At 37.6% G+C, this 10,898-nt stretch overlaps 2 protein-coding genes across 3 annotated transcripts in view; one reads left to right on the plus strand and one right to left on the minus strand.

The window, feature by feature from the left end:
* The window catches only part of vwa11 (von Willebrand factor A domain containing 11), an 82,172-nt gene extending 78,980 nt beyond the window's left edge, over positions 1-3,192 (minus strand). Inside the window, exon 1 of the mRNA XM_073862433.1 lies at positions 3,012-3,192. Within this exon, the coding sequence (XP_073718534.1) occupies positions 3,012-3,164 (153 nt within the window). The 5' untranslated portion in view covers positions 3,165-3,192. The remainder of the gene's footprint in view (positions 1-3,011) is intronic.
* On the plus strand, positions 1,402-10,607 carry LOC129444283 (prostaglandin D2 receptor 2). 2 transcript variants are annotated; one of them, XM_055204850.2, is made up of 3 exons: positions 1,402-1,561; positions 5,344-5,520; positions 8,890-10,607. In XM_055204850.2, the coding sequence occupies exon 3, from the start codon at positions 8,892-8,894 to the stop codon at positions 10,185-10,187; it is 1,296 nt and encodes a 431-aa protein (XP_055060825.2). In that variant the 5' UTR covers positions 1,402-1,561; positions 5,344-5,520; positions 8,890-8,891; the 3' UTR covers positions 10,188-10,607. The 2 variants fall into 2 exon arrangements, with proteins under 2 accessions (XP_055060825.2, XP_055060827.2); XM_055204852.2 differs by lacking the exon at positions 1,402-1,561 and having other exon boundaries at positions 5,089-5,520.
* The last annotated feature ends 291 nt before the right edge of the window (positions 10,608-10,898 follow it).

Genomic DNA, 10,898 nt, shown 5'->3' on the forward strand with positions numbered 1-10,898 from the left:
TTTACACTCCAAACATTTTACACTTTTTACACAATAATTGCAAGATTTTTCTAAAATAAAAGTTTTTAGGAAAATTAAATAATACAAGTATAATAAAGTATATACAAAAAGCCATTAATTCAAAGTGTATTCAGTTTTTTTATTTTTTTAGGGCAAACAGAAAGACTTTAACCCCCCTTTTAATTATGCACATGTTTGTCATTAAATCTGTCTATAAACAAAAAGTAGGCAAACTGGTACCTTAGTACGATCATTCCAAAGGATAAATGTTTTATGAACTTGCATAATAAAACTGACCCAAGTTCACCTAAAAACCATATTAGACGACACTGCTTATTTGTAATCAACTCCCCCTAGTGGTGAACCATCAGATTTTCGAAACAGCTATCTCACAAAAATGAAGCCTGCAGATTAGATGGCATCTAATTATCATTCTTTGTTATTATTATTATATTACTGACAATGATCTATTAACAGTGTTTTATCCCTCTTTTCTTTGATTAAATGTCTTCACCTCTTTGACTTTGTGTCAAATTACTTTTTTACAAAAAGATAAATTTGAGCTTTACCATTCGAAATTATCCCTAAAACCTATTTTTCAAATCTAGAAATAACACTCACTTTGTTATTCTGTAATGTGCTAGCTAAAGGCTATTTTGATAAGTGTTGCATTATAATAACTATACTGTATTGTTTATTAAAATACCCGACATGACGGTAAAAACACAGATACACAATATATGATCCCAATCGCGTTTATTTTCTTCTTGTTTTATCCGCGAAAACATATTTATTTGCATGTTGTATAAAGGCTAGATGGCTCGTCCGCGCTGCTGGCCAATGGAGTGCAACGTCCGCATTTTGGCGGCCATCTTACGACAGGGCGCTCGCTCACTCGTAGCATTGAGTTTTAATGATGCAGGTACTTTTAAATGACCATAACTTGCTTAATTTTTACCGATTTTCAAACGGTTTGGTTTGTTATAAACGTCAAAGATGTACCTATGACACTGTATACCTATACTAAAGATAAAAAATAAATTCATGAAACATGTTAAAGCATCCAGAATTATAGCCACGTTAATAACGTTTGTAAAGATCCAAACCGTTTGAAAATCGGTGGAAAATTTAGCAAGTTGTGGTCGTTTGGAGGTACCTGCACCATTGGGCTCGGTGCTACGGGTGAGCGAGCGCCCTGTCGTAGGATGGCCGCCAGGTGATGCCGTTAGGGACTCCGCCTTGAGCCATCTAGCCTTGGTACTTTAGCCATAGGTTTTAGCTGCAGGGTGGCTATGCCCTTATATGGGCACCATGATGAAGCGGATCCAAGCTGTTGTTCGTGTGTCAATTGTGGGCGGTCTCTGCACGAAGGCGCCCCCAGGCGTCACGTATGAATGAACACTAACTTCTATGGTTCATATGTCATATTTCGTAATTATTTCTCCAAATATGTACGCTTTCAACTAAAAGCCCAGAGGAATGTTGTTTTGTGAAGTGGTTTCATGACAACCATGCATGAGATTTATCAATGACTGTGACAGGATCATATTTCATTTTACAGGTATGGACTCACATTAAGATTTTGTGAATTAAGGTCAAATACAAATATTTGAGTCTTAGACCTTTCGAATATGAGTACGCTTTGATTAAACAAATTATCTGCAAAATCTGATACTTATAAAACAGTACTTCCGCAGAGGTTTGAATAATAGCAAACAACGCACATAAGCGCCTCCAAAGCGCCCTCACGCGGTCATTTTTTAGAACTGCGCATGGCCTGTGAAACTTCTGTGGAGTTTATTTATCCTCAAAAGATTATAGAAATTAATGGACTAATATACTGTTCACTGCATATATATTTTCCGTTTCGTTTTTACTTGTATTTTAAATTAGGCATTGCATTTTTTTGTGTTTTAGAGGTGATGAAAATGTCCTAAAATTAACTAACCCTTTTTTATAGAGAATTTCAAAATCTAAATTACAAAACAGATTAGAGTGTATTTTATACTGTATACTGTAAATGCACAACCACACTTAACCTTGGTAAAAAATCTGAGTAAAGACCGCCTTTTATTAAATATATTAATGATTTAAATGCACAATGTCATTATAGTTATCACTGAAGTGCAATGAATTATTTTTCACAGATGAACTTTTTATTGTATTCATTTATCATAGAGATAGAAAATGATGTAGGCGGAGCTTGCAGTGGAGCAGGCCCCACATCGGCTAAAAATTTTTTTTATAAAATAAATGATATTCCACCACAAATATACATTTTAATTTAGGTTCTTATACATTTTAAAACGTTTTTAAGATGCTTTGTAAAACAATTGTTATTCTGCTAATAATGTGTAGGTTATCAAAAGTAGCCCTCTGTAAATCGCTTTTATTCAGCTGTCCAATCACATAGAAGGAGAGACGGGACAAACAGTGCATCGATCAATCTGAACATAAATATTAAATATATCATTGCATTTAGTTCCAAAATGACTAATTTCATGCAATACAGTGAAAATCCAGTAGATGGCGCTGCAGTGCGGTATATTATTCACTGCTGCCCTGATAATGAGTGTGTGAAAAATGAGCATGGCTATGAGGGGCCACACGGATATCAAATCATACTTTACTTATGAATACATATATGAATGCATGAACACACACACACATCTCGTTCCGCTTTTTCATAGAACAAGGGAACATACTAAATACAAATTTTATAAGCTTTTACATGTGAACATTGGCCATATCAACATTCTAATTTCTCTGATCATTGTACCCATTGGCTGTTTGTACCTGCTGTTAACAATGTTGAGATCTGGTCTGATGAGATTGGCATATGGAATTTTGTTACCCATGCAGTTCAACCCAGTTACTAGGGCTGTAGAAATCCTTAAAAAAAGATTAATCGATTTCATTGGTTGACCACGTCATTGAACACCATCTTGTTCAATCAAAATGTTTTTATGTTTCATAAATATATTAAGGTAATAAATCTACGTCTTCCAAACCTGCAGTGTGTGACACACTCGCCCCAGTGTTTCTCGGGCAGACTGAATGTTGTCGGTGCGGACATGATCTAAAATGGCTTTTATTCCATGAATGATGAGGTCGTGTCCCTCGCTGAAGACCTCGTTGTGGAAATGGTGCGGTGCGCTGGTCATGAAGTCACGGTTCACAATGACATTCTGCATGTAGATTTGATTCAACGCTGCCCGGAATCTGGCACCTGAACCCTCACCTGTCTCCTCGCCCAGGCAGGCATATAGCAGTTCCTCTGCTGATGGCCCCTGTGTGTGGTTAAAGGAACATTACATCCCAAAATAAAGATCTTTAAAAAGTGGCAAAATAACAAAATGTTTTTTTTTTAATCGAGAAAACATTAAACAAATTATTTTAAATCTATTCAAACACTACTTACCGTTGGATTGAATGATCTTCCCTCAGATTCAGCAACAGCTTCACACACCTCATAGAGCTTTGCCATAATGGCACGACTAGTAATGGTCACATAGGTGCTTTCATTACCCACCAAAACAGACATGAAAGCATGTGTGCTGGAGACCAATAGAGCGAAGTAAATCAGCCCTAGTGTTCAGAATATCTGGAATCAGTCTTGTCAGAAAAAGACAATTAGCCAAAAAAGTGTACACTGTGTTTATAGAAATACAAAATAAGTATTAAAGCTTTTCCACACACCTTTTGATTGTCCTTTTGCTTTTGTGTTGCTCTTCAAAACCCTCAGAATATGAATGCTTAGGATGCACTGATGATATATATGTATATTAGTAGGCCTACACGTCATATCTAAGTGTCAATAAGTTGTCAAACCTTAGCAAATAGTTAACCATAACATAAAATGAGATGACAAACAGTAGGGTTGCAAGTATGGGCTTTTAGTTTCTGTTGTCTAAGGGGATAATATTTGGGGTTACATAAAAATCCTCCATGTCAAGTAAATGTCATATATTCAAATGATTACTTTATCAGAGTGTTTGTCTTGGGAAAACTTTTACTTCATTACATTCTACATCATAGAATCATATTGTTTATTCCTGCAGATACTGGATTAAATGTTTTATTTAATACCTATTTACATGAAATTGTATGCTTTCTTCGTTTAGGCAAGTAAAAGTACTTTTTACCTAAAGAAGGTACTGTTTAATTTATACTAGTCAACATTTGAAGTGGATCAAAAAAGTTTATCAAACTTGTTCAAAGAAAATAACAGGTATTAGGGGTTGGTTTTATTTCAACTTTTATTAAAGGTTTTGATCCACTTCAAATGTTGACTAGTGTATTAATTTAGGTTTATTTCACTAACTATAGTTTAAATACACTGTAAAAAATTATTTGCTGCCTTAAAATTTTGTATTTTAGTAAAGTAAAAATAAAGTCATTTCAACCTACTATTATTTATCTGGAGACTGGACTAGAAATTATAAGTTATAAAATGAAGTTGACATATTTCATGCACCTATGTATTGCTGTTCTTGTGTTGCTGTAATTGCCTCTATTGTTACCTCATTTACAAGTGCTAAATGTAAATGGATTTCAACTATATTTAATACTGACAGATTTTAGGGGATCACATGGCTTGCTATGCCATTTTGCACCTTATTCTTTTCATGTGTTCAATACTTATTCCCTGTGTCATTTCACTTTATTTATTATGACTCAACTTGTATACTTAAATGTTCTGATTTCTTTGTATGAATTTAATATTTGGCTTGATGGCTACATCTGGTGGAAATGTATTGTCAATAGCCCACTTAGAAATCCACTTACTGATAAAAAATGCTGATGTGTCAAATACTTATTTTCCCCGCTGTACAAAAGGCCGTTATCTCTCAAATATTGTTCACAAATCTGTCTAAAGCCCTTTTCGGATGGTTATTGTTTTTTGGGTGACATAAGGGATTTTTTATAATTTACACGGGGTAGTAGTCAGTGATTTTATTGTTGTTTGAATTCAGAATGCCTGTTTTTCTCTGACCACATGCGTAAAAAATTCCCAGCTGAATTACCTAGAAATATATATATATGCTACAGGGATAGGATTCTTATTTGTTGGACTTAAACTTTGTAAACCTAGTTGGCAAAGTTGAATACCAGTTTAACAGTTTTCTTGATTTTCTTTCAGTTCACACACTTAACACTGTTTATATTTGAAAGTTCATGTCCGTGTGGACATGTGTCGACATGCTCAGAAGCTGTCATCTGTATATTGTCATGGTGTATGCGAAAGGATAATACAATAATTACAAGGGGCAAATGCTGTCATGTGACAGAAAGAGAAAAAGATCACACACCTTTTCTACTACGTCTGTGTGTCTGTCTTAGCCCACCTCAAGAAAACTACAGTTGGCTACAGTACAAACACGACTGACAAGCATCAGAGAGAGAATGAGGAAGGAGGCGAAGAAGAATTCAGCAAAGTAAGTGAGGCTTTTCAAAGGAGCAGATGCAGACGATGCTTTGCTGCCGAGAAGGAATCGCAATAAACAAACTTCACAAAAGGTATGAATCATTTTAAATTTGTCCACATTTCACTAAAGAAAAACTTCAATGTGAGGGTTAAATACAAACAGGAGGACATTAAACTGACAGTATGTGAACCAGCGAACTCAACTGGAAAAACTTGTTACTTTGTTACTGTCATAGCTTTTATGGTTGAAAGAATAAAGACTCTTAAAGAACTGAGATTTGAAAGCACACAGGTGGTAATTGAATCCAGATTAGTTTTTGCTTGTGCTATAATGGTGCATGAAAATATTTATTTCTATTGATCATTATAATCATTGCATTTGGCTGTTTAAGACTGATGTCTGAAACGTTCATATAGGATTAGAACAATAACTGTCAGAAATGGTGAAAAAAATGTCCCTAGCTGTCACTGGGGCGGTATCCTTCCAAAAAGTAAACCTTTACACCTGAAGAGTTTATATTAATACCTCAGAGGTACATATTGATACCAAATGCTTACATATATGTACCTAAATGTTACATATAAGGACCTTTTTAAAGGGTACCATCCCAGTGACAGCTTAAAACCATGGTTTTACAATTTCTGACTGTATTTTTAAATTAAAAATATTTTCCAGTAAGGTGTTTGTTTAAAATGTACAACTTTCTTAGGTATTAAAAAGAAGAGGATGCTGATAATTCACAGTAAAATTTCTTGTAAAACTTTCCCTTTTTGACTGATGCGCTTGTATAGATTTCCCCTAGATAGTTCATTCATGCAGTCACAAATGTTTTTTTTTTTAATTACTGCCCTTACTTTTTGAAAGTAAGCATTGTTACCAAAATTGACTATACAGTATATGAGAATGATTTCTATTTCTACAGACGTTTGGCTTTCTTCTTTCTACAACACTTCCCACCCTCTTATCATTGTTTCCTAAGAAGTAATGTTTTTTGGGGGGCAAGAACTGACATGCTCAAGTGACCCCATGACAACATTTTTTTTAATGGATAAAAGGAAACCCTTATAAGTTCTGGACCATTAATACCATGTTTATGCCTGACCAGCATAAACACAATATTCTGAGAAATATTAGGTTTGATTATATTTTGTAAAATCAGCAACAAACAATACTTCACAAAAGTCTCATTTCTGATCCACTGTATGTCGCTCTGCTCAGAATTAAACAAAAACGGGCTTCGCAGACAATAATAAATGTTTCTCTGACTTAACTAAATCCTCATGATCAGTCATATGCATGTCTAAACGGAGACAAAATTTCAACATGCATCCAGATGGTATTATAGGATTCTTGGGTAAATCTTTTGTGATGGGTTTGCACAAAACTAAACCAAGACATCATAGTGACAGATGATCCTCACAGACAGACTATCACAATGATAAGACTGAGACTTTACATTTGTGTATTAATATGATACGATACACTTCATTGTCCCCTTGGGGAAATTTTTCTTGGGCAGTAGTGTGTGCTGCATCTTCAAGGTCACACAGTTAAAGGAACACGCCCACATTTTGGGAATTTAGCTTATTCACCGTATCCCCCAGAGTTAGATAAGTCCATACATACCTTTCTCATCTCCGTGCGTGCTTTAACTCTGTTTGACGCAGCCCCTGCTAGGTTAGCTTAGCACAAAGACTGGAAGTGAATGGCTCCAGCTAGCATACTGCTCCCAATAAGTGACAAAATAATGCCAACATTTTCCTATTTATGTGTTGTGATTTGTATAGTCACACCATGTACAAATAACAAGGTCATATGAGAGACAGCCATCTTTTTACCATATACATACTGGGAATTATATTCTCATAAGGCGAAGCACTGCTACATGGGTGGAGTGATTTGCTCGCAGCACCTGAGAAGCCCCCTTGTGAGGAGCAGAGAGTTCGGGCAGAGTTATGCAAATCACTCCGCCCAAGTAGCAGTTCTTCGCCTTCTGATAATATAGTGCAAAGATCAGCAACAATCACACCACCTCATAATCCCAAACGGGATTACACGCGATACACTGCAGGATTTTTGCACTCTTATAAGATCATTACCTTATCACACTGTGCGAAATGGATCGTTTGAACTTGGGTACAACAAGCATGTAGACCTTTTAAACTGGAGGCTTCGACGGCGGCATCACACGTTAGTGCAACGTCACCAGCATGGGCTAATAATCAAATACTGGTACACAGGTTGTAGCAGCAAACACACTGTGCGTGATCATGCTAAATTTCTGACACTGTCAGAAAATAATCGTAGGTTATCTTTGGACGCAAGACCAGGAAAACGGCTTTGAACCTCTCTCACTGTACGACCACCAATAAGGAGCCACGATCACAGATATCGCGACAGTTGTTTTATTATGGCAATCTTTTGTCTGGGACAGCCAAAAATTGTGCAGATTTTTAGCGCCATCTAGCTTTGAGAATTTGAGAATTGCAACTAATGGCTCAATTCACAGCTCACCCCTTCTTTCAAAACGTCTTGATGTCTGAAATGTACTGCTGGATTCACACCAAACGCAGTAGAGGCGGCAAAAACACGCTATTCGGACGTAGTTGGATGCTGGAACATTTTCCGCTTCATTCGCGCGTAAAAGCCATCATGGAGGGGATTCTGCATTTCTGCTCGCTTCCTGTATTCGCATCACTACTAGAGCAAGCTCCTGATTGGTTAACGCAGTGTTTACCAACCACTGTGCCATGGCACACTAGTGTGCCGTGGAAAAATTAAAAATCACAACTGCGTATGTCAATGTCATCAATTCCAGCCAGGATATAATCTACATTTAATATAGTAAAATATTCCAGTTAAACAAGTCATTTAAGCATTGCAATAGAGGTTTGTGCATTTCTTTTAATGCTTTTTGGTATAGTGGTGTGCCGTATGATTTTTTTACTTATTAAAACTGTGCCGTGGCAGAAAAAAGGTTGGGGAACACTGGGTTAACGCGCCACGTATTTCCGCCAAAGTTCCGATTTTTGAACTTGCGTGTTTGCTGCGGCAACGCTCAATTCGCCTCTGCCACGCTAAACGCCACATTCGCGCCGCGATACCTCCAGATGTGCGTAAACGCGTCTTTACATTGACTTGACACTGAAATCACTCCCGCTTGACGCCTCTACCACAGCTGGTGTGAACGCAGCATAAAAGAAAGTCGTTCTAACCCCAACCCTATATATATGCATTACATTTAATTTTTTAATTATTTTATAAAAAATCTAATTTACGGGCCCATTAATTGATGAGGATCCATGTCATTGTCTCCCTAGAGAACAAAAAGTAAAGAAAAGGACAAAAAACGATTCAAATTTGAAGGTTAAATATTTTTTATTCTTGAGACATTGACAACATTGACATCATTTTGGTGGTTTACATTTATAATAATTTTTTTTTTCTTTTTCTCTTACAGCAATGGCTTCCCCTTTTCCTCCGAACACCTCTTTAAGTCCCTCCTCGTCCTCTGACCTCCACTGTCCTCTTCTACAGACAATGATCTCTCACACCCTGAACAACGACACTCGCGTGAACCTGGCGGTGGTTTCCGTGCACGGTGTGGTGTCATGTTTGGGGATCCTAGAAAACGGACTGGTGCTGTGGGCACTCGGCTGCCGTCTCCGTCGCAAGACCGTTGCAGCGGTGTGGGTTTTGAATTTAGCACTGTCAGACTTCCTTACTACACTAACTCTGCCACTTTTCACTTATTACCTACTAATGGGCCACAGCTGGGAGCTGGGAGGCCTACTATGTTCCGCCCAGTCCTCCATATTTTTCATCAACATGTTTGTTTCTGCTTTTCTACTGGCTGTGATATCGTTGGATCGCTGCTTATTAGTGGCCAAACCGGTGTGGACTCAGAACCGGCGCACTGTGTCGGCAGCATGGAAGATTTGCGGACTGGGATGGGCATGGGCAGCACTGAACGCGTTTCCGTATTTCATGTTTCGTTCTGTTGTGGAGAAACAAGATGGCCGAAAACTCTGCTACCATAATTTTGCATTGTATTCTTCTCCGAGCTCACTGCATCATGACTGTAAGGTGCGGCAGGCAGCAACTGCTGTGTCCAAGGCGTCGTTGGCATTCGTCGTGCCCCTAGTGGTCATCGCCATCAGTTACACATCTTTTGCCGTACTACTGCGAGCTCGCAGAAAGAGGCTGGAGAAGAGACGCCTAGATATGACCAAACGCAAAGAGAGTAAATCGAGTATTTTCGGCAGCCTGTCCACTGCTTCCACATCGGGCAGAAATGCTGCTCAACTCTCGCCAGGTTTCACAAAAATGGTTGTGTCTGTGGTTTTAACATTCTTTATCTGCTGGGTACCGTACCATGTTTTCTGTTTGCTTGAGGTTGTAGCTCAGTACAGACCACACACGGTGGAGTTGGTGGAGGTGTATTTACCTTTGGCAACAACATTTGCCTTTTTGAACTCTGTGTTGAACCCGATCATTTATGCTTTTAGCTGTCCAAGCTTCTGTATGCGAATCCGACAGAGTCTGGGGGCTCTGTTTGAGGGACTGGTAGAGGAAACAGGAACAATAATGTCGGCCTCAGGGAGGATCAGGCGAAAAATAACATTTTCTCCAACTTCTCCAAGCACACCCACCAGCCCCAGTGCCCTACGAATCCAGCAAGACTCCAAAGACTCCACCAACCTCCTTGCCTTTAAAAGGTCTTCCTTAAAAGATGGAGAGGGGGAGGATAAAATTTGACTGTGATGTAGATATTTAGAAAGGAAAAAGAAAGGAAAGTCCCCATCATTGGATGGTTATATAAGCCGTTTCTTTCTCTCTCCTTTGCTTTGGTCTGCTGGGTAAAAAGCCACAGTGATGCTGGATTACCTCTGATGTGATTTTGAGAATATTAAAGGGAGCGTGTCCTTGCAAAAAACAATGTACTAAAAAACAAAAATCCCTCAATCACAGACAAGACAACATGGCCCATATTCCTGTCTCGGCTCGCTCACGGTGCTGAGATTAACCCCCGAACACACATCCGTATATACAACATCACTGCTCAGATTAATCTAATCCTGACCACACGTACACATATAACATTATTAAAACCATTTGTATCTTAAAAGGTGTAAAAAATCACTGACTGGTATTTGTCTAGGCCTTAAACACTGTACTCACTAAAAACAGTTGGGTTAAAAATAACCCAATAAATAACCCAATGATGGGTTACTATAGCACCGACCCATTGTTGGGTTATTTTAACCCAATGCATTGGGTAGAAAGTTTTACCCAATTAGTTGGGTTATGAAATAACCAATTTGTTGGGTTATTTTTTGCAATGCTGTTTTAACCCCATTATTATTATTATTATTATTATTATTATTATTATTATTTAATATTTATTATTATTATTTGCTTTATAAATAAATAATACAAAACTTACAAATACATTTATAATGCTTTATT

Source organism: Misgurnus anguillicaudatus, chromosome 3 (genome assembly GCF_027580225.2).
Source record: "Misgurnus anguillicaudatus chromosome 3, ASM2758022v2, whole genome shotgun sequence".
Taxonomy (NCBI): domain Eukaryota; kingdom Metazoa; phylum Chordata; class Actinopteri; order Cypriniformes; family Cobitidae; genus Misgurnus; species Misgurnus anguillicaudatus.

What these genes read in the sequence shown, in the direction of transcription:
- LOC129444283 (XM_055204850.2), top strand. Translation starts at nt 8,892, where the DNA reads ATGGCTTCCCCTTTTCCTCCGAACACCTCTTTAAGTCCCTCCTCGTCC.